Source organism: Piliocolobus tephrosceles, chromosome 15 (assembly GCF_002776525.5).
Source record: "Piliocolobus tephrosceles isolate RC106 chromosome 15, ASM277652v3, whole genome shotgun sequence".
NCBI classification, from domain to species: Eukaryota; Metazoa; Chordata; class Mammalia; order Primates; family Cercopithecidae; genus Piliocolobus; species Piliocolobus tephrosceles.
The window spans coordinates 10998224-11023611 of NC_045448.1; the positions used below are offsets into that span (position 1 = coordinate 10998224).

General features: G+C 36.8%; 1 protein-coding gene across 1 annotated transcript in view; it reads right to left on the bottom strand.

Annotated features, from left to right (window-relative positions):
* The window catches only part of ROCK2 (Rho associated coiled-coil containing protein kinase 2), a 172029-nt gene that overhangs the window by 86195 nt on the left and 60446 nt on the right, over nucleotides 1–25388 (bottom strand). The window contains exons 2-3 of the mRNA XM_026454699.1: nucleotides 25176–25257; nucleotides 24053–24153 (exon numbers count right to left, since the gene is read on the bottom strand). Of these exons, the coding sequence (XP_026310484.1) occupies nucleotides 24053–24153; nucleotides 25176–25257 (183 nt within the window). The remainder of the gene's footprint in view (nucleotides 1–24052; nucleotides 24154–25175; nucleotides 25258–25388) is intronic.

Consider the following 25388-nt stretch of genomic DNA (forward strand, 5'->3'; position numbering starts at 1 on the left):
CCATCTAACTGGCTATACATATGAAAAAAACAAAAAACAAAAAATAAATAATGGTCAAAAAGTTAACAGGGGTTATAACACAATAAAATCTTTGGTAATTTTTATTCTTATTTTTATTTGTACTTTCTGAAGTTAATATGTAGAGCTTAAAAAAGACTTAAATAGATGAGACATTCCTAAGTGTAGCCAGAGATATACTTGGTGATATGGTTTAGCTGTGTCCCCCAAACAAATCTCATCTTGAATTCCCATATGTTGTAGGAGGGATGCAGTGGGAGGTAACTGAATCATGGGGCAGGTCTTTCCCGTGCTGTTCTTGTGATAGTAAGTCTCATAAGATCTAATGGTTATTATAAGGGGGAGTTTTCCTGCACAAGATCTCTTTGCCTGCTGCCATCCATGTAAGACGTGACTTGCTGCTCCTTGCCTTCCGCCATGATTGTGAAGCCTCCCCAGTCACGTGGAACTGTTAAGTCCAATAAACTTCTTTCTTTCGTAAATTGCCCAGTCTCAGGTATGTCTTTATTAGCAGCGTGAAAACAGACTAATACACTTGGAAAATCTTAAAATGACCTCCTCAAACACTTATGAACAAAACTTTTGAACATCATTCTAACTAAAACACCTCATTTGAAGTTTTCAAATTTATTTTTATTATCAAAAATATTATATTATTTTTATAAGAAGATCCAATGAATCTACTTGACAGAACTGGAGCAGTTACTGTTTCTACCACAGACACAAGAAAAAAATGTCCTCACACTTTCTATTTGCGGCAGCCAAGATCGAATGGGAGATATAGGAATTACAAAAAAATGTTGAAAGAGAGATAATTTTTGCAACCTAGAAATAACCCTGTAAACAGTGAAGAGCCTGTTTTATTCCAAAAAAGGAATTAAAAAGTTAAGTTTACATGAGTAGCACTGAAAAATCATGTCCCCAACATTCTTGCCCCCTGGTTGGTTCTACTTTAAAAGTCTGGTTTAAAACTAAATTAAAAGCAAGCCAGTGGATGCCCAGGAAGCAATAAGCCCAGTGATCAGGAAGGATCACAGTCAATTCTTCAATGAAAACTTTCTACATTCAAGTTTCTGTGCTATACAGGATACTGAAAGACAAGAAAACTCTAACTCCAGATATGATCTGGTTGCGCGCACACACACACACACACACACACACACAGTTACCAATGTCTGGGTTAAAGTGACAAATGCCCATAGTAAGGGTTCTCCTTTTCTTCCTGCGGCTCTACAGATACTCCTCCAAAACTGTGTTCCTGACTAAATAAGATAATCTTCCCAGATATGAGTGAACTATTTAGAACAGCTATGAATCCCTGATGTAAATGCCAAAAGTCCTTGAAAGACACAGTTCCTGCACTCAAAGTTTTACGTAAAAAAAAAAAAAAAAAATCAAAGTATATATATAAACTATAGCACAAGGCACATACACACACACAAAAAAAACCAAAGAGCGTGCTCTGAAATGCACAACCTGACTACAATGAATAGCTCAGTGGAAGATAAGGGTTAAAGATTTTTTTTTTTTTTTTTTAATTGGCAACACCTTAAAAGACGGCCTGGAAGGCCAGGATGAAGATTTCATAGTTCACTCGGTCAGAAAAAGATCCATTAAATATAGAGCAGAGATAATACATAAATGTATTTTATAAGGTCAACTTGACAGCAGTTTATATTAGATCAGATGTAGAATTCCCATTTTTTATCTAACTCAATATAAGGAGGTGGGGAAATGAAGAAAAAGGATGAAAACAAAACATGTATGCTAAAAAGCTCCACTCTTAATTCTACTACACACAAACCAGGAATGGGGATAGGATTAATACATGAGAACACAAGGATATTTCAAGCATGAGGAAGATGGTCTGCTAAACAGTAATGCCAGTCTAACTGAGCTTGGATAGTGTGAATTTATAGATATAAGCAGAGTCCTGACACTGTCTTCATCAGCACTTCACGACCTAAGATTAATAGTAACAATGGTGAAACACTGTTAGCAGAAGTGGAAAACAGAATGCAAAGCAGGTGTTCATTCATAACTGGATAATGACGGAGTGGCCTGATGAAAGTGATGACAGTAAAAGTGGATGGACCGGAGAAATATTATGAAAGCAGAAACAGGACTTACTGAAAAATTAACTAGAAGGGTTGACAGAAAAGAGTAATCAGTGATGACTCCTAATTTTTTGACTTGAACAACTAGGTTAATGCAAGAGCCATTTACTACGATCAGAAAGAGAAGGAACAAATTTGTGGAGGAAGAACAAAGTTAGAGAGGGAATCAAACATTATAATTTCACACATTTTAGAGGTCTATAACACATCTTCATGGAGATGTCAAATAAGCCACTGTGGATATGAGTTGGGGAGCAAAGTAGAAAGTTCCGAGCAGTAACCATAAATTTGAGTCTTGCCATAATATAAACTGTATTTAAAGTCACAGGAATGCATGAGCTTACCTTAAGAAGGCAAATAAAAGAAACAAAGAGCCTGGCCACTGGAAACTACAATATTTAGAAGTCAGGTAGAGAATGAACCATGAAGGAAACTTAGAAGGAAGAGACTGTAAAGAAAACATCATTTCAGGAAATGAAGAGATGTGAATATTACTAACAGTTTGAGTGAGATGAGAGTGAAATACTATACAGCCAATAAAAGTACAGGTGAAGTCTATATTTATTGACATGGAAAGATGGTTATGACCATATGTCAAAGAGAACAGACTCTGGAATCCTCTGCCTAAATTCAAATCTCATTTCAACCACTTAGCAGCTATGTGAACTTTGGCAGGTTATTTATCCTAACTACCTGAGTTTAATTTTCCCATCTGTACAATGGGCATAATAGTGATAATACTTACCTGAAAGGACTGTTATAAAGATAGGTTACTAAATACAAATGGATTAAAAGTCTGCCTGGCATGTTGTAACTGCTAAAAAAGTATGCTACCATTTATTACTGCATTAAGAAACATAAATTACAAAACTATGTATATAATGATCCTTTAAGACTTAAATATATTACATATATCTTTAGAAATAGGCAAGTTGGAAATCTAGATATCAAATTAATAAGAGTAGTTCTCTCTCAGTTCTAACACTACAGGTGAATTTTAAAAGTATAACGTTGGCTTATTTTCTCATTATTCTACTGGGAACATATTCATCATATACACAATTCTTAATTTCAAGGGAAATTTTCATAACTCAATAGGGAAAAGTTTTGAACTTTCCTACAACGAAAATGATTAGGAGAAAATATAAATACCCACTGAAAATAATTCAACATTAGTTTTGCAACAGTCTCCAAATGTCTGTAAATCACCAAGCAGTTAAAGGATACAAAGAGGATGGTTACCTTTCTGTTTGAAAATGGGAATAGGGAGAAAGAAACATGATAAATGGAGGTTTTAACACGTTCTTCCACCTAATTCTAAGCAATTTAGACCTCTGTGAATGAGAATGCATTCATATATTAAATTCTATAGTTTTAAATAAAACAGCGACCAGGAAAAAATTTAATGTCACTTAACATTTTTCTTAGGAATAAGAAGTAAGCAGGGGGATTATACAGTGGGATTGCAGGATTACTCACACCTGTCATCCCAGCATTTTAGGAAGCCAAAGCAGGAGGACTGCTTGAGGCCAGGAGTCAGAGACTAGTCTGGGCAACACTGGAGGACCTTGTTTCTACAAAAAAAAAATTTTTTTTCATAACTAGCCATGTGTGGTGGTACACACCTGTGGTCCTTTTTCTATTTTTAGATTTTTAAATCTTGTTTATTGAAAACTAAAACACACACGCCCACTAGTGTAGGCCTACAGAGGGTCAGGATCAGAAATATCACTGTCTTCCACCTCTACATCTTGTCCCACTAACAGGTTTTCAGGGGGAAACAACGTGACTGGAGCTGGCATTTCCTATGATAACAAGGCCTTCTCCTGGAATCCCTCCTGAAGGACCTGCCTGAGGCACTTCTTGACGAGGTGTCACTCTTTTCAGAAATATGTCCATGGTGGTTTGTTTGGCTTGTTTCTTTTTTCACCATTGAGTTGCACGAGTAATGTGTTGGAACTATGGCATTAAGATGGCTATGACCTTAAGACAGCTGACATTACTAGGTAAAAGGAATTTTAAAGCTCCATTATAGTCTTTTGGGACCACTGACATATATGCAGTCTATCATTTACCAAAACGCCATAATGCTGTGCATGACTGTACTGTGCAATACCTACTGTGACATACTAAAGTTACTTGCACAATGAGACTTCTATCTGTAGAAACTGGTAGATCCTTTGTGGTAATGCATTTTTAACTTGAAATGAATTTCATGTGAAATACATGAAAGGACAAATTTGCATCAACTATGATAAAACTTTCTTCAAGTGACTAGAAAAACATACTCATAAAGATGTGTGAAATGTGGAACAGTCCACACATATCTGCCATACTAATTTATTTACTATATACGAATCAACTTTAAAAGGCTATGAAAGAAGCACCTGCACTTCTCCTTTGCAATCTTATCCTTAAAGAGTCTCTGCATAAACTAACAGAACCAAGAACTAAAGCCAAAACAAACATGCTATCAACTCTTGGGTCCGGGCATCAGATGAATGGAATGTTAAAATATTTTTCATTTCTAAAAATTAAGACTTTGTTTCTGCATATTTTGTAGTCAAAACAAATTCTGAGATGAAAAATTAATGATAAAAACAAACATAAAAGCCTTTTCTATCTACACATCTTCCATTTTCTTCTTTTTCCTTTAACATATTAATTGTAATGATCAAATTAACACAGTACAGTGAATATCCTGCCATTAAGACATGGTAACTCAAGGTCTGTCATATTCCTTCCAAATTTCAACTCCAAATTCTGTATCTCTTCCATAACTACACAGGTATGCAGAAACAATGCTTCTGTTTAAAATATTTACAGCATGAATCTATATACCAAATAGGGAATAATACAATTAACCCTTAGGAAGCACTATGACCAGGCTTATTTATATTATTAATTACCTTAATCCCCATAATGACTCCCATAAGATAGGTATAATTATCTCTATTCTATAGATGGGAACTCAGAAAAAATCATGCCTATGGTCACCATGATCTCTGAGTTAAAAAATGGCAGAGCTAGGATTCAACTACTATATATTTTCCCTATCTTCAGGCTCTTCATAACTCAACTGTCATGTCATCTAATCTCCCAGTCTCCCAACCACAGCACCAAAATTCTAAAAGTTGAAGCTTCACCATTTTCACACACACACACACACAAAACACAAACAACAACAACAACAACAAAAACCCCGAGCAACAACAAAGCTTCCTCGCTTTCCGAGGCAGTTCTTTCCTTAAATCTACTCCAAATGAATCTTTCAATTCTTTCAACTTCAGATGGAATTGTTTCAAGTCCCGTGAGCACCATACCCCTTGAGTATATCCTATCAACATGCTTTATTTTTTTTTTGAGATGGAGTCTCACCATCACCCAGGCAGAAGTGCAGTGGCACGATCTCGGCTCACTGCAACCTCCACCTCCCGGGATCAAGAGATTTTGCCTGACTCATCCTCCCGAGTAGGTGGGACTACAGGTGCGTGCCACCAAGCCCAGTTAACTTTTCATATTTTTAGTAGAGATGGGGTTTCACCATGCTAGCCAGGATGGTCTCAAACTCCTGGCCTCAGGCGATCTGCCTGTCTTGGCCTCCCAAAGTGCTGGGATTACAGGTGTGAGCCACTGCGCCTGGCCCCAATATGCCTTTTCTAAGACAGGGCAACAGGTTTCTGATTCCACAAGTAAGGAGCTTGGAAATCACCATCCATCCTAACAACAAATAAAATGCTAAAGAGACTGAAAAACCAACAGTTCTTCTTGAATCCAAAAGACACGTGAGGACACCAAACAAAACACTGACCCCAAACTGGAGAGACAAACAAATAGCCGTGGCTACAAGATCCAGGATTCACAAGCAGAAATTGCCACGGGAACCAGTGCTGAGGTAGGAAAATCTGAGCTGTAACTGACAAATTGCTGGGGGCTAAGTGGTAGTCAAGTCAGAGAATTAAAAACTTGAAAGGGACCCAGTTATAGGTGAACCCCCACACCTGTACAGATTTTATATCCAAGAGCTCGACCAGAGTCTCACAGTAAATATTGGAGAAAAATCCCCTCACACTTCCAAAAGGGTTAAAGGGAAAGGAACATTTTGAAACATGCTACAGCATTCGCTTCTTAAGGTCAGCCCTCCAGATTTAACAGTTTTACTGTGTGTATGTGTGTGTGTGTGTATTTACCAGTTTTGCTGTGTCCGTGTGTGTGTGTGTGTGTGTCTGGATTCATAGTTGACATTTTTTCCTGTTAGCCCTTTGAATATACTGGCCCACTGTCTCCTGGCCTCTGAAATATCTGATGAGAAATCTATTCATAATCTATTAACAATTCTCTATATGTGACAAATCACTTCTCTTTTGCTGCTTTCAAATATCTTTGTAATTTTCAAAAGTTTGACAGTAAGATTTCTCATTGTAGATTTCCTTGAGTTCAAGTTCATTTTAGTTGGATTTTGTTGACTTTCTTGGATATTCATGCCTTTCATCAAAATTTGGGAATTTTCACCCATTCAAATATTCTGTCTCTTTCTTCTCCTTCTGTTATTCCCACAGTACATATTTTGTTCCATTTGAATGTGTCCTACTTATATGACTCTGTTCAGTCTGTTTTGTTCCTCAGACTCAGTAATCTTCATTTCTCTATATACAAGTTTGCTGATTCTTCTGCCTGCTCAAATCTGCCCCTTTGACTCCTAATGTTTTTCATTTCAGTTATTGTACTTTTCAGCTCTAGAAATTTTTTGGTTTATGTTTTTTTGTCTCTTTACTGATATTTTCATATTGGTCATACATCACTTTCGTGACTTTCTCTACATCTTCCTTCAGTTCTTTGAGCATCTTTTGGATAGCTGTTTTAAAGTCTTTGTATGGGCCAGGAGTGGTGGCTCACACCTGTAATACCAGCACTTTGGGAGGCTGAGGGCTGAGGCAGGTGGATCACCTGAGGTCAGGAGTTTGAGACCAGCCTGGCCAACATGGCAAAACCCATCTCTATAAAAACATAAAAACTAGCCAGGTGTGGTGACAGGCGTCTGTAATCCTAGCTACTTGGGAGGCTGAGGCATGAGACTCACTTGAACTGGGAGGTGGAGGTTGCAGTGAGCCAAGACTGCACAACTGCACTGCAGCGTGGGTGATAGAGCAAGACTCTCTCTCAAAAAAAAAAAAAAATCTTTTTTGAATGGATCAGCCATACCGGCCATCAGGTCTTTTTCAAGGACCGTTTCTTTTGATTTATTTTTGTTTTCTTTGAATGGCCTATATATATTTTCCTGTTTCTTTGGATATAAGACATATTCTGCCAGTGTGATTGTTGTCCAGGTAAAGAAAGAGATTCCTCTTGCTTCTTACTCCTTCTCTTTTCAGAATCCTCTCTCATCATTTGCGTTTGTGTGCTTTTTCATTAAGAGATGGGGTCTTGCTCTGTCACCCATGCTGGAGTAAAGTGGTATGGTCATGGCTCACAGGAGCCTTGACTTCCCAGGCTCAAGCAATCCTCCCACTTCAGCCTCCAGAGTAGTTGGGACTACAGGAATATGCCACCACATATGGCTAAGTATTTTTAATTTTCTTGTAGAGATAGGATCTCACTATGTTGCCCAGGCTGGTCTCAAACTCCTGGCCTCAACCAATCCTCCCACCTTGGCCTCCCAAAGTGCCAGGATTACATAAGAGCCACTGCGTCCAGCCACCCCATAACTTTTGAAGGATAATTTCCTAAAGTGCAGAATTCTAGGTTGGTAATTTTGCTTTCCTTTTTATTCTCAACACTTTAAATATTTTATTCCACTCTCTTTTTGCTTGCACAGTTTCTGAGGAGAAGTCAGATAAAATTCTTATCTTTGTTCCTGTATAGGTAAAATGTGGTTTGTTTGGCTTTTTCTTCTCTTGGCTTTCAGGCTTTTTCTTATGCTTGGTTTTCTATAGTTTGAAAATGGTATTTCTAAATGTAACGTTGTAAGACATTTATTCTACTTTGTGTTCTTTGGGCTTTCTGGATCTGTGGTTTGGTGTCTGACATCAATTTGGGGGAAATTTTCACTATTATTTCAAATGTTTCTTCTGTTGTTTTTTTCTTCTTGTTGTATTCCCATTACACATATTTTACACTTTTTCTAGTGGTTCCATGGTTCTGTGATAATTCTATTCTGATTTTTTTTCAGTCTTCCCTCTACATGCTTTCAGTTTTGGGTGTACCTATTGATATACTCTGAAACTTAAGAGATTTTTTTTATCAACCATGTCCAGTCTAGCAATAAGTCTATCAAAGGCACTTTTCATTTCCGTTAAAGTGTTTTTGATCTCTAGAATTTACTTTCAGTTGTTCCTTAGGATTTCTATCTCTGTACTCACATCACCACTCTATTCATGCATGCTATTTTATCCATTAGCATATTAATCAAAGTTCTTTTAAATTGCTGGTTTGATAATTTAAGTGTTCCTACCATGTTTGCTTCTAATACTTACTGTCTCTTCAAAATTTTTTGTCCTGCCTTTTAGTATGCCTTGTAACTTTTCCTTGATAGCTGGACATGACACATTGAGTAAAAGGAACTTCTGTAAATAGGTCTTTAGTAATATAAGGTATAGAGAGAGGCAATGTTTCCTATAGTCTCAGGTTCTACAATCTTGTGGGCAGTGTTCTATAGTCTTATGATTAGGTCTCAGTGAATCCCTATGCCTCTATACTGTGAACTTCAAATGTGCTTCTGAGTCGCAGGATGGCTAGTGTGGGCTGGAGTTGTGTATTAACCTTCCCCAAGTTCCATTATGTTCTGATTAAATCTGGAGGGCAGGCCTTGTTAAGAAGCGAATGCTGTGGCATGTTTCAAAATGTTCCTTTCCCTTTAACCCTCTTGGAAGTGTGAGGGGATTTTTCTCCAATATTTACTGTGAGACTCTGGTCGAGCTCTTGGATATAAAATCTGTACAGGTGTGGGGGTTCACCTATAACTGGGTCCCTTTCAAGTTTTTAATTCTCTGACTTGACTACCACTTAGCCCCCAGCAATTTGTCAGTTACAGCTCAGATTTTCCTACCTCAGCACTGGTTCCCGTGGCAATTTCTGCTTGTGAATCCTGGATCTTGTAGCCACGGCTATTTGTTTGTCTCTCCAGTTTGGGGTCAGTGTTTTGTTTGGTGTCCTCACGTGTCTTTTGGATTCAAGAAGAACTGTTGGTTTTTCAGTCTCTTTAGCATTTTATTTGTTGTTAGGATGGATGGTGATTTCCAAGCTCCTTACTTGTGGAATCAGAAACCTGTTGCCCTGTTTTAAAGGGCATATTGATAGGATATACTCAAGGGGTATGGTGCTCAGGGGACTTGAAACAATGCCATCTGAGGTTGAAAGGACTGAAAGGTTCAGGGCCGGGCGCGGTGGCTCACGGCTGTAATCCCAGCACTTTGGGAGGCTGAGGCGGGTGGATCATGAGGTCAGGAGATTGAGACCATCCTGGCTAACACGGTGAAACTCCATCTCTACTAAAAATACAAAAAATTAGCAGGGTGTGGTGGCGGGCTCCTGTAGTCCCAGCTACTCGGGAGGCTGAGGCAGGAGAATTTTAGTGAGCAGTGAGCAGAGATCACATCACTGCACTCCAGTCTGGGTGACAGAGTGAGACTCCATCTCAAAAAAAAAAAAAAAAAGAATTAAAAGGTTCATCTGGAGTAGATCTGAGGAAAGGACTACCTTGGAAAGTGACGAAGCTTTGTTATTGTTTGACTGGGTTTTTTGGTTGTTGTGTTTTCCCTAAACTGACAGGAAAGTGAAGACATTACCAGATAAACAAAAATTAAGGGAGCTTGTTACCAGTAGACCTGACCTGCAAGAAATGGTCAATGAAGTCCTACAGGGTGAAATGAAAATACACTGTTTAAACACTAAGTTGATGTCATGTGAAATAAAAAGCTCAATAAAGGTAAATACACGCACAATTATAAAGTCCAGTATTATTGTAATAATGGTTTATAATTGCACTTTTTGCTTTCTACACGATTTAAAAGGCCAATACTTATTTTTAAATTATTAATCTAAAAGTTAGTATTATTGCAACTTTGGTTCATAAACCCATTTTGTTATATATAAAAAATTGATGCATTTAAAGTGATCAGTTTATGGTTTAGGGCACATAATAAAGAAAGAGGTAATTCTGTGACAGCAACTGGAAAGGGTGAGGGCAGAGCTGTTAAAGCAGCAGAGCTGGCCAGCTGCAGTTGTTCACGCCTATAACTCTAGCACTTTGGGAGGCCGAGGCAGGTGGATCATCTGAGGTCAGGAGTTTGAGACCAGCCTGGCCAACATGGTCTCTGCTAAAAATACCAAAATTAGCCAGGCATGGTGATGGGCGCCTGTAATCCCGGCTACTTGGGAGGCTGAGGCAGGGAAATCACTTGAACATGGGAAACGGAGGTTGCAGTGAGCTGAGATGGTGCCACTGCACTCCAGCCTGGGCAACAGAGCAAGACTCTGTCTCAAAAAAAAAAAAAAAAGAGTAGAGTTACTGTATATTCTTGAAGCTAACCTGGTATAAATTGACATCTGAATTTTTATAAGTTTAGGGGGTTAAATGTAATGCCTATGGTATCTACAAAGAAAACAGAATACATACAAAAGGAATTGAGAAAGGAATTTAAACATATCACTGTAAGAAAATCAACTGAACACAAAAGCCAAGAGAAATGCAGGAAATAAGGGTCAAAAAAAAAAAAAGGCTTTACAACATACAGAAAACAAATAGCAAAATAACAGAAATAAATTATTCTTCCCAGTAATGACATTCAATGTAAGTGAATTAAACTCTCCAATCAAAAGACAGAGATTGGCAGAATGAATTAAAAAAAGATCCATCTATGTGTTGTCCATAAGATAATCACTTGAGATCCAAAGACACAAACTGATTGACAGTGAAAGGATGGAAAAAGTAACCAAAAGAGAGCAGAAATGGCTATACTAATATCAGACCAAATAGACTTTAAATCAATAAAGGTTACAAGAAACAAAGAAGGATATTATATCTTAATAAAAGGTTCAATGGTGTAAGAAGACATAGCAATTACAATCATTTATACACCTAGTAACAGACCATCAAAATATATGAAGCAAAAACAGAAAGAACTGAGGGAGAAATAGACAGCTCTATAACAACAGTTGCAGACTTTAATTCTCTATTATCACTTAATAGAATGGAGTATGGAAATACAGTAAGGAAACAGAGGACTTAATACAATAAACTAACTAGATCTTAGGGATATATACAGAACACATAATAACATATATAATAAACTCAAGCGCATATGGGACATTTTCCAAGATAGAGCATATGTCAGGCCACAGATTCTCAAAAGATTTAAAAAGTATACAAAATATACAAAGTATATTTTGCAACTACAATGGGATGAAGTTAGAAATCGATAAAAGAACTAAAATGAGAAAATCCACAAAAACATGGAAATTAAACAACACACAAATAACCAATGAACAAATAAGACATCAGAAAATACTCCAGAGACAAATGAAAACAACACAACAAAAAGCTTACGGAATACAGCAAAAGTAGTATATGGGAGAAATTTATAGCTATAAATGCTTACATTAAAAAACCAAGAATGACCTGAAATTAACAACTAAACTTTACAATTTAAGAAACTAGAAAGAGAAAAACAAACGAAACCCAAAGCCATCAGAAGCAAGAAAATAATAAAGATTAGAGCAAAGATAGAGAACACAAACACACACACACACACACACACACACACACACACACACACAAATCAATGAAACCAAAAGTTAGTTCTTTGAAACAATCCAAAAGAGTCACACACCTCTGGCTAGATGAACTAACGAAAAAAAACAGAGAATACTCAAATTATTAAAATCAGATATAAAAGTGGGGACACTACTACCCACTTTACGAAAACGAAAATGATTAAGACAGTACTCTGACCAATTTTACGTCAACAAATAGAATAACCTAGATAAAACGGACAAATTCCCAGAAACACAGTATCTACCAAGACTAACTCAAACAAAAAACCAGAAAATATAATTAGACCTACAATTAGTAAAGAGATTGATTCAGTAACCAAAACTTTCCTGACATAGAAAAGCTCTTTACCTAATGGCTTCACTGGTGAGTTCTATCAAATATTTCAATAACATCAATCATTCTCATACTTCTCCAGAAAACTGAAGAGGAAGGAACACCTCCTAACTCATTCTATGAGGTCAGCATTACCCTGATACCAAGGACAGATAAAGACATCACAGTAGTCCCCTCTTATCCTCAGGAAATACATTCCAAGACCTCAGTGATTATCTGAAACCATGGAGAGTACTGAATCCTATATATATTGTTTTTCCTATACATACATATCTATTATAAAGTTCAATTTGTAAACTAAGCACAGTAAATAAAGAATCATAAGAACAGGCCAGGAGCGGTGGCTCACGTCTGTAATCCCAGCACTTTGGGAGGCTGAGGTGGGCGGATCCCCTGAGGTCAGTTTAAGACCAGCCTGGCCAACATGGTGAAACCCCGTCTCTACTAAAAATACAAAAATTAGCCAGGCATGGTGGCAGGCGCCTGTAATCCCAGCTACTCGGGAGGTTGAGGCAGGGAGAACCGCTTGAACCCAGGAGGCGGAGGTTGCAGCCAACTGAGATCGCGCCACCGCACTCCAGCCTGGGGGACAACAGCGAGACTTCATCTCAAAAAAAAAAAAAAAGAATAAGAACAATTATAACAATATACTTTAATAGAAGCTATATGAATATAGTCTGTCTTTCAAAATACCTTATTGTATATAATATTTTCAGACCTTGGTTGACTGCAGACAACTGAAACTTTGAAAGTAAAACTACAGGTAAGGGCAGCTGACTGTATAAGAAAACAAAACTACCAACCAGTTTCATTTCTGAAAATTAATAGATTTTTCAACAAATTACTAGCAAACTGAAATCAGCAGTATATTAAAAGGTTTGCACATCATGACCAAGTGTGATTTATTCCTAGAATCCAAGGACGTTTTGTAAAACATGTGAAAATCAATCATTGTATTAAACCACATTAACAGAATAAAGGGAAGCAACACATAATCATTTTAATTGAGAGAGAAAACACATTTCACAAAATTCAACATTCCTTTTTTTTTTTTTTGAGACAGAGTCTTGCTCTGTCACCTAGGCTGGAGTACAGTGGTGCAATCTCAGCTCACTGCAACCTTCACCTCCTGAATTCAAGCGATTCTCCCGCCTCAACCTCCCTAGTAGCTGGGATTACAGGCGCCTGCTACTACGCCTGGCTAATTTTTGTATTTTTAGAAGAGACGGGGTTTCACCACCTTGACACGGCTGGTCACGAACTCCTGACCTCAGGTGATCCGCCCGCCTCAGCCTTCCAAAGTGCTGGGATTATAGGCGTGAGTCACTGTGCCCGGTCTCAACACTCTTTCATTACTTTAAAAAAGAAAACACTCAACAAACCAGGAGTAAAAGAAAACCACCTCAACGTAATAAACGACATACGTGAAACACCCAACGTGAATATCATACTCAATAGTGAAAGTCTGAAAGTTTTTCCGCTAAGATAAAGAACAAAAAAGGCTTCTGCCACTTGTAGTCAACATAACACTGGAAGTTCTAGCCAGAGAAATTAGATAATAAAGAATAAATAAAACTATCTTTGTTCATAAATGATTTATCATATTTTATGTAGAAAATCCTAGTTTCCACCTCCCAAAAAATGTATTAGAATAAGTAAGTTAGGCAAAATTGCAGCATACGAAGTCAACACTCAAAAGTCTATTATATTTCTATACACTAAAAATAAACAATCTAAAATGAAAACTACGAAAACAATTCCATTTACAATAACATCAAAAAGAACATTTAGGAGTTAACTTAATCAAAAGAGACATATAATAAAAACTACAAAACACAGCTAAAAAGAATTAAAGAAGACATAAGTAAATGGAACCCAGTCCCTCGTTAACAGACTGGAAGACTTAATATTATTAAAATGACCATTACCCAAAACAGCCTAGAGTCAATGCAAACCCTGTAATTCCAATGATGTTTCTTGCAAAAACAGAAATAGAGGAAATAAGTGAAAGTAAGACAAAAACTGTTATTTTCATTTTCTTAATTGATCTAACAAATAAATTTGTTCAAAATAGTAACAGAAACAATATATTTAGTAGTGTATGCTTGTCTGTATGTGTACTGGTGTGTGTGTGTGTGTATACATATATATATGCACAAAATGAATAACAGCAATGACAGACGTAAGAAGAGGAAAGAATTAGGATTATTTTGTTATTATAAGGTATTTTACACCCCCTGTGAAGTGGTATGCTGTGATTTGAAAGTGGACTTGAATAAACTGTGAGTATATTTTATTTTTTCATGTTTTTATTAATAGACTTTATTTTTTAGAACAGTTTTAGGTTTATAGAAAAACCGAATAGGGTACAAAAATTTACTATATACTCCCTGTCCTCTTCTCTTTTTCAGTTTCCTCTAATATTAACATATTAGAGGAATGCATTGGTGTGGTACATTTGTTACAACTCATAAAGCAATATTCATACATTACTATTAATTAAGTCCAGAGTTCACATTAGGGTTCACTATTTGTGCTATACAATTCCATGGCCTTGGCAGACAAAATGTTATGTATCCACCATTACGGTAACAGACAGAATAGGTTCACTGCCCTACAAATCCCCTGTGCTCCACCCATTCACCCCTTCCCAACCTTCTGGCAACCACCAATCTTTTTTTCCCCATAGGTTACAGGTTATTGGGGTACAGGTGTTGTTTAGTTACATGAATAAGCTCTTTGATGGTGATGTGTGAGATTTTGGTGCACCCATCCCCCAAGCAGTATTCACTGCACCCTATTTGTAGTCTTTTATCCCTCGCACTCCTCCCATCATTCCCCCCAAGTCCCCAAAGTTCACTGTATCATTCTTATGCCTTTGCGTCCTCATAGTTTAGCTCCCACATATCAGTGAGAACATACGATGTTTGGTTTTGCATTCCTGAGTTACTTCACTTCAAGTAATAGTCTCCAGTCTCATCCAGGTCACTATGAATGCCGTTAATTCACTCCTTTGTATGGCTGAGTAGTATTCCATCATATACACATACCACAGTTTCTTTAACCACTCGTTGACCGATGGGCATTTGGGTTGGTCCCAAGATTCTGCAATTGTGAACGGTGCTGCTATAAACGTGTGTGCAAGTATCTTTTTCGTATGACTTCTTTTCCTCTGGGTAGCAAGCACTAATCTTTTCTGCTTCCAAAGTTGTCTTTTTCCAGAATGTCTTATGGAATCATAGAGCATGATTTACAGACAGGATTCCTTCATTTAGCACTTAAGGTTCCTTTCACAAAAATTTTATTTTTTAATTGACAAAAACTGCATATATTTATGGTGTTCAACATGTTGTTCTGAAGTAAGTATATGCTGTAGAATGGCTAAAACCAGCTAATAAACATATAAGCATTACCTCACATACTTTTAATTTTTTGTGTTGAGAACACTTAAAATCTATTCTCTTAGAGATTTTTCAAAAATACATTATTAACTACAGTCACTATGTTGTACCATAAATCTAACTTATTCCTCCCATCTAACTGAAATTTTGTATCCTTTGACAAAGATTTCCCTAGCTGTTGGTAACCACCATTCTATTCTCTACTTCCATGAACTCAGCGTTTCTGGATTCCACATATGAGTGAGATCATGTGGTATTCTTCTTTCTGTGCCTGGGCTAATTTCACTTAAGGTAAAATCCTCCAACAATCAATTATCTATATTGTTCCAAATGACAGGATTTCTTTCTTTTTGTAAGGCTAAATAGTATTCCATTGTGTATACATACCATATTATCTTTCTTTATCCATTGTGAGGCATTTAGATTGATTCCGTATCTTGGCTATTATGAATAACAATGCTGCAATGAACATGAGAATGCAGATACCTCTACTAAATACTGATTTCACTTCCTTTAGATATATACCTACTAGTGGAATTGCTGGATTGTAATGGTAGTTTTATTTTATTTTTGTTTCTTAAGACAGAGTCTCACTCTGTCGCCCAGGCTGGACTGCAATGGTGTGATCTTGGCTCACTGCAACCTCTGCCTCCTGGGTTCAAGCGATTCTCCCACCTCAGCCCCCCAAGTAGCTGGGATTGCAGACGCCTACCACCAGGCCTGGCTAATTTTTTGCATTTTTAGTAGAGATGGGGTTTCACCATGTTGGCCAGGTTGGTCTCGAATTCCTGACCTCAGGTGATCCACCCGCCTTGGCCTCTCAAAATGATGGGATTATAGGCATTAGCCACTGTGCCCGGCCGGTGGTTTCATTTTTAATTTTCTCAGAAATGTAAATAAATATTTAAAACTCTAGGGCAAACATTTAAAAAAAGCAAAAAAAAAAAAGTATACAAACACTAAAAAAAGCAAAAAATAAAAAAAGTATAAACAATCTGCTAAGAAAGGAGAGAAAATGAAATCACATTAAATGATCAATTAAAACCACAAAAGACAGAAAAAGAATGGAAGACAAAAATAGGAACAAGAATATAGGCAACAAATGAAAACAACAACAAATATGGTAATATTAATTCAACTATATCAACAATCACTTTGAATGTCAGAAGTCTAAATGGACCAATTTAAAAACAGAGATTGAGTGAATCAAGAAAAAAGACCCAATTATATTTTGTTTACAAGAAACTCACATTAAATATAAAGACACATATAGATGAAAAGTAGATGGATGGAAAAAAATATATACCATAACACTAATCAAAAGAAAGGAGAAGTAGCTATATTAATTTCAGATGAGCAAATTTCAAAGCAAGGAATGTTACCAGGGATAAAAAAGGGCATTACATACTGATTAAAAGGATCAATTCTCCACGAAGACATAACAATCATCAATGTGTTATGTGTCTATCAACAGAGTATCAAATTACATGAGGCAAAAGCTGATAGAACAGCTAGAAGAAAGAGATAAATTCACTAACATAATTGGAGACTTTGACATTGCTCTATCAGAAATAGACAGATCCAGCAGGCAGAAGATCAGTTAAGAATATAGTTGAACTCAACAATACCATCAATCAAGTGGATATAACTGACATCTACAGACTACTTCATCGAACAACAGCAGAGTACACATTTTTAGCAAACTCTCATGGAACGTTCACCAAGATAAATCACATTCTGGGCCCTGAAACACACCGTGACAAACTTCAAATAGAAATCATACTGTGTCTACTCTCAGATCACTATGAATTGAAACCAGAAATCAATAACAGAAAGATAACTAGAAAATTCCAAAACATGTCAAGATTAAACAACATATTTCTAAATAACTCTTGGGTCAAAGAAGAAATCTCCTGAGAAATTAAAATATATTTTAAAGTAAATGAAAATAAAAACAAAACTTTTCAAAATTGGTGGGATACAGTGAAAGCAGTGCTTAATGCATATATCTAAAATCAATAATCTGAGTTTCCAACTTAGGAAACTAGAAACAGAAGAAACAAATTAAATTCCAAGTAAGCAAAAGAAAATAAATAATAAAAATTGGAGCAGAAACCAAGGAAACAGAAAACAAGAAATACAGAAAAATCAATGAAACTAAAAGCTGGTTCTTTGAAAAGACCAGTAAGATTGATAAGCCTCTAGCCAGGTTGGTGAGAAGAAAGAGAGAGAATAAAAACTGCTAATATCAGAAATGAACGAGGGAAAACCACTAAGGATTCCACAGACATTAATAAGAATAATAAGGGTCCAGGTGCAGTGACTCACGCCTGAAATCCCAGCACTCTGGGAGGCCTAGGCGGGTGGATCACCTTAGTTCAGGAGTTCTAGACCAGCCTGGGCAACATGGTGAAACCCCATTTCTACAGAAAAAAAAAAAAAAATTTAGCCATTCATGGTGGTGCACACCTGTAGTCTCAGCTACTAGGAGGGTGGGGTGGGAGGATCACTTGAGACCGGGAGGCAGAGGTTGCAGTGAGCTGAGATTGCACCACTGCACTCCAGCCGGGGCCACAGAGCAAGAACTTGTCTCAACGAATGAATGAATGACAACTCCATGCTCACAAATTTAATAATTTAGATGAAATGGACCAATTCCTTCAAAGACATCATATGCCCAAACTCATAAAAGAAGAAACAGACTTACTGTTATTAAATAAATTAAATCAATAGTTATTAACCTTCCAAAACAGAAAGCATGAGGTCCAGATGGATTATGGTGAAAAGTACCAACTATTAAAGGAAGAAATTATCTATAATGTATTTTAGGCGATAGATGTAGAGGGAATATTTCCAGAATCATTCTACAAGGCCAGCAAAAAACCTGACAAAGATATTACAAGAAAACTACAAATCAATATCTCTAATGAACACAGATGCAAGAATCTTCAACGAAATATTAGCAAATCAAATCCAACAATGTATTATGTGGTGTAAAAGAATATACGCCACAACCAAGTGGGATTTATTACAGGTATACAAGACTGGTTCAACATTTCAAAATCAATTATTGTAATCTATCACACCATCAGGCTAAAAAAGAAAAATAGATGATCATATGATAGATGCAGAAAAAGCATTTGACAAATCCAACACCCACTCATGATTAAAAAAAAAAAACTCTCAGTACATGAAGAATAGAGGAACTTCAACTTGAGTATCTATAAAAAATCTACAGCTCACTTCATATTTACTGGTAAGAAACTAGCTTTCCCATTAAGATCAAGAACAAAAGCAAGGACATTTCCTCTCACCAATCCTTTCCATTATTGTACTGAAAGTCCGAGGTAATGCAATAACACAGGAAAAGGAAGTAAAGGGTATACAGATTGGGAAGGATCCATGTGATCATTTATGTAGAGGATTCGAAAATTTCCTGGAACAAGTCATTATACCAAGTTGCAAGATAAAAGGTTAATACACAAAAGTTCATTGCTTTCCTGTAGATGAGCAATGAAAAAGTGGAATTTGAAATTAAATTCTGTATATGAGCAATGTATATGAAATTAATTTCCTGTATATGAGCAATGAAAAAGTGGAATTTGAAATTAAAAACACAATGCCATTTACATTAAAGCACCTAAAAAAATAAAATAGGCATAAATCTAACTACATATGTGTAAAATCTATAGGAGGAAAACTACAAAACTCTGATGACAGAAATTAAAGAACTAAGCAAATGGAGAGATAGTCCATGTTCTTGGATACGAAGACTCAATGTTGTCAAGATATCAGTTCTTCAAATACATATTTTCAATCCAATCACAAAAAAAATCCCAGAAAATTATTTCGTGGATATTGCCAAACTGATTCTAAAGTTTATATGGAGAAGCAAAAGAACCAGAATAGCCAACAAAACATTAAAGAAGAACAGTCAGGTGCAGTGGCTCACACCTGTAATCCCAACACTTTGGGAAGCCAAAGTAGGCAGATCACTTGAGTCCAGGAGTTTGAGACCAGCCAGGGCAACACAGCAAAACCACAACTTTACTAAAAATACAAAAATTAGCCAAGAGTGGTGGCACACACTTGTAGTCCGAGCTACTCAGGAGCCTGGGACAGCAGGATCACCTGGGCCCAGGAAGCAGAAGTTGCAGTGAGCCAGGATTACACCCCTGCACTCCAGCCTGCGTAACAGAGGAAGATGCTGCCTCAAAAAATAACAATTAAAAATAAATAAGGAAGAACAAAATGGGAGGAATGACACTATCCAATGTCTAGACTTACTATAAAGCTACAGTAATCAAGACACTGTGATATTGGTAAAAGAAAAGACAAATAGATCAATGAAACAGAACAGAGAGCCCAGAAATAGACCTACATAAATATAGTCAACCGATCTTTGACAAAGGAGCAGAGGCAATACAATGGATTGAACAAATGTTGTTAGAATAACTGAACATCTACATGCAAAAAAAAAAAAAAAAAAAGAATCAACACCAGACCTTATATCTTCTAGAGGACAGCATAGGAGAAAACCTAAATTATCTTGATTAGAGCAATGGTTTTTTATATATAGCACCAAAGACATAACCCAAGAAATAACTGATAACTTGAACTTCACTAAAATTCAAATTTTCTACTACTCAAAAGACAATGTCAAGAGGTTGGAAGAAAAACCAAAGACTGGGGGGAAAATATTTCAAAAAGACACATCTGATAAAGGTCTGTTATCCAAAAGAATTTCTTATACAAAGAACTCTCAAAACTCAATAATAAAAAAAAACCCAATCAAAAAATGTGCCAGGCCGGGCGCGGTGGCTCAAGCCTGTAATCCCAGCACTTTGGGAGGCTGAGACGGGCAGATTACGAGGTCAGGAGATCGAGACCATCCTGGCTAACCCGGTGAAACCCCGTCTCTACTAAAAAATACAAAAAAAAAAAAAAAAAAAACTAGCCGGGCAAGGTGGCGGGCGCCTGTAGTCCCAGCTACTCGGGAGGCTGAGGCAGGAGAATGGTGTAAACCTGGGAGGTGGAGCTTGCAATGAGCCAAGATCCGGTCACTGCACTCCAGCCTGAGCGACAGAGCGAGACTACGTCTCAAAAAAAAAAAAAAAAAAAGTGCCAAAGACCTGAACAGACACGTCATCCAAGAAGATACACAGGCCAGGCCTGGTGGCTCACGCCTATAATCTCAGCACTTTAGGAGGCCGAGGTGGGTGGATCGCCTGAGGTCAGGAGTTTGAGACCAGCCTGGCCTACATGGCAAAACCCCGTCTCTACAAAAATATAAAAAATAGCTGGGCATAGTGGCAGGCACCTGTAATCCCAGCTACTTGGGAGGCTGAGGCAGGAAGAATCACTTGAACTCAGGAGGCAGAGGTTGCAGTAAGCCTAGATAGCGTCACTGCACTCCAGCCTGGCGACAGAGACTCCGTCTCAAAAAAAAAAAAAAAAAGAAAGAAAAAAAGAAGATATACAGATGGCAAATAAGTATATGAAAAGATGTTCCACATCATATGTCATCAGGGAAATGTCAAATTAATAAGGAGATACCATTAAACACCTAATCAAATAACCAAAACACCTGTTTTTTGTCAGTTATAACATGACAACACCAAACACCAGTGAGGATGTGAAGCAAGAAGAATCCTCATTCATTGCTGGTAGGAATGCAAACTGGTACAACCACTTAAGAAGACAGTTTGGCAGTTTTTTAGAAAACCAAATACACTCTTATCCTATGATCCAGCAATCAAGATCCTTGGTATTTAACCAAATGAATTGAAAATCTATGTCTACACAAAAACCTGCATATGGATGTTTATAGTGCTTTACTCATAACTGCCAAAACCTGGAGGCAACCAGTATGTCCTTCAGTATGTGAATGGATAAACTTTGGTACAGCCAGACAACAGAATATTGTTTAGTAAAAACTAATAATCTAAAGGATCACAACAAGACATGGAGAAAACTTAAATGCGTATTACTCAGTGAAAGATGACAATCTGAAAAGGTTGCATGTATGATTCCAATTACATAACATTCTGCAAAAGGCAAAACTATGAAAACAGTAAAAAGAGTGACTACCAGAGACGGGGCTGGGAGATGAATAGGCACAGCACAGAGGATTTTTGGGGCAATGAAAATACTATGTATCATAGTATAATGATAGGCATATACCATTGTACACTTGGCCAAACCTACAGGATGTACACCACCATGAGCAAGCCCTAATGTAAACTATGACAATGGGTGATTATGAAGTGTCAATGTAAACATCAGTTGTAACAAATGTACTCTAATGAGGGATGCTGACAATGGAAGTGCCTATGCACATGCTGGGGCAAGGGGTATATGGGACATCTCTATACCTTCCCTCTCTATTTTACTATGAATCTAAAACTGCTCTTAAAAAAACTAAAGTCTTTTTTTAAAAAAGGTCTATCATGACTAAAATAAAAACAGGGCAACAGGGCATCTAGAATAAATAAAATATTACAGGTATGCTCCATCAATTTTTATCAATTTAGAAATTATATTAAAGCAGTCCCAAATTTCTTTACTACTTTAGGTAGACTGATCACTAATTACTCTTGCCTGGTTACAATTCAAGGAAAATGGTTATTTAATTCAGACAGTACTGTTAAGTAACTATTTCCTGTGTTCTTCACATTCAAGTACTATATTCTGGTTCAATTTCACTTCTATCTGGCCAATGATCTTTCCCATTGATGATTTCTGGATTTTGGCTCATCACCTAAAATCATCCTCATTATACTTCAGGTTTAACTCATTTGCAAAATTATTCAACATGCCACCATTGCTCCCATACAAGTCATTAAAATGTTTAATAGGAGGCCGGGCGCGGTGGCTCATGCCTGTAATCCCAGCATTTTGGGAGACTGAAGTGGGCGGATCACCTGAGGTCAGGAGTTCAAGACCAGCCTCACCAATATGGAGAAACCCCGTCTCTACTGAAAATACAAAATTAGCCGGGCGTGGTGATGCATGCCTGTAATCCCAACTACTTGGAAGGCTGAGGCAGGAGAATTGCTTGAACCTGGGAGGAGGAGGCTGCAGTGAGCCAAGATCATGCCATTGCACTCCAGCCTGGGCAACAAGATTGAAACTCCATGTCAAAAACAAAAAATGTTTAATAGGAGAAGAGGGACCCTGAAACACTTCTTGGAGGTCTCTGTCCCATATACCATCCATGCTTTCACCAGCCTCCTTAGAATAAAACTAGTACATTAGTTATAAAGCTTGCCTACCCATACAGTTATTACCGTGCTATTTCATCATATTATCCTCAAGTGTCAGACTTCTTCAAAAGAATAATATTCTTCTTATGGATATGTATTACATAAATTGCACTACCCTGATCTACAAGTCCAATAAACCTATCAAAGAAAGGCCCAGTGAGGTGTCTCATGCTTGTACTCCCTGCACTCTGGGAGGCCGAGCAGGTAGTTCCCTTGAGTCCAGAAATTCAAGATCAGCCTCGGCAACATGGTGAAACCCCATCTCTACAAAAAATACAAAAAATGAGCTGGGTGTGGTGGCACATGCCTGTAGTCCCAGCTACTTGGAGGGCTGAGGTAGGAAGACTGCTTGAGCTCGAGAAGTCAAGGCTGCAGTGAGCCAAGATTGTGCCACTGCACTCCAGCCTCAGTGACAAAGCAAGACCCCGTCTCAAAAAAGAACAAAAACAAACAAAAAAACACAAAGAAAGAAGCAATGAAAGAAAAGAAAAAGGTCTATCATGACTTGTTCTTAACAAAATCCATGCTGGCTTATAATGATCACTACTTTTCTCAGTGCTCCATCAAGAGGGGTAAACGCTGTAGCGTGAAGAGAATTTGACTCTAATTTAACTATAAGGACAATAATAGAGGAGTTTCAAATAGTCAGGTGATGAAAACAGGAATACGAGATTAGGAAGAGTTCCTAAGCTAATAATACAAAGGTAATGGTTACTGTCAACGTTCATAATATTTGCAATTGGTACCACTTTGGCCTGCGAAAATAAATTTCAGATTTAATTTCAGTTATTAAAATTTATGTTGGGTTTCTTATATATCTAAATAAATCTCAGTTCCTTAAGCAGATGTTTTTAATCTGAACATTCTAAATAAAAACACAACAGTTCTGGTGGAATATTAACTGCTAGGCAGATCACATGTGAAGCTATATTGGCCTTCGTTTCTACATTGTGTTTCAGAGCTGGAAGAGACCCAGAGGAGACAACAAAGGCTTCCTTTTATAGATGAGGACACTGACCAAGATCATGAAGCCACCTTCTGGCATGGGTGGGCATAGAAACTAGATCTACTCAGCTGCTACTGATAATGTGCCACAAAACCATGATGTCATAAAGAACAATAAGAACAAAACAAATACTCTCTTACCAACTGCACTTCACCAAAAGCACCTCTTCCAATAACTTTTACAACATCATAGTCTTCTGCCTTCATCTGTAGACCTCTGATTTTTTTCACAATTTTCTCATCTACCATAAAAAGATCACCATACTTATATCAATCATATTTATAAATATTTTTAAATAATCAACATATTTATAAATATATTTTTGTTTCAAGAAAAGACAGTTTTTAGCTAAACTTGCCAGTTTTTAAAGGCTGTTAGTTAAAAATCTAAGATATATGTTAACCTTAAAGAACCAAAACTCTCTATGGTTTATTAACACATATAAATGAACACCACTGACTGCCAAAAAGTAACAGTTACAGCTATTCTGTTTCTGATACTGTTGCTTAGCAAGTTAGATGATAGCTGACACAGTGATGACCCAAGCAATCCTGGTGTGCACTCTGAATCATGGCAGAAAGTTGCCATGAAATTACTTGCAAGGCTAATCTTAGTAATGAATTTTGATGGCCTACGTCTCTGAAAAGTGGTAATCATCCTGTATATATAGTAACTATAGATAAGATTGTTTAATTGGGAAAATACCTCAGTCTCTGCCAATTTCAAAGTAAAGAGCTTACTGTGATGATACAAAGTATATATTAATTGTTTTGAGAATTTCTTATTCTTGGAATTCAATTTCATTTACTTCTGCATTGCAACATTAATACTGGCAAATATTAAGGGTTACCAAACACATATGGTAATAATAGTTATCATATTATTTATTATTAACTAGTCTGAAATGTCCACAATTACAGAAGCATAAAGCTTATTAATTCTCTGGGTAATATTAAGTCTTGGAATTATAAATATTAATTTAAAACTTCTCTTTGAACTGCTATAAATAGCCTGTCCTAAAATAGCTAGTCTTAATAATATATTTCAAAATTTAGAACTTTATCTGCTTTGCATATTGTAATTTGGTTCTGCAATTGCTTTAAAAATAGAAGTAACAATTTTTGAATAAATCAAATGGTAAACAAAAGACTTAAGTTTAATAAATAAGTTGATTAAATCAATAAATTTACAGGCTAATAACCAAACAAATCTCTTATCAAAAGTACAGTTACAAGATCAAATATGAAGCTTAAACATACTTACATCTATTTAAGAAATTATCTATGTTCTTGTTTTTTCTCAAAGCAGGAAAATCTAAATCAAGGACCAAGGAATTTAAGCCATCCTGTTAAGAAATAAAAAGAGGAAAAGATAGTTTTTACAATTTTCAAGCATTCATTTAAAATAAAGTCTTTTAATTTTATGTCATTTTCACCAGAAAAATGCCAACCCACTTTGATATGATAGTGTCCATTA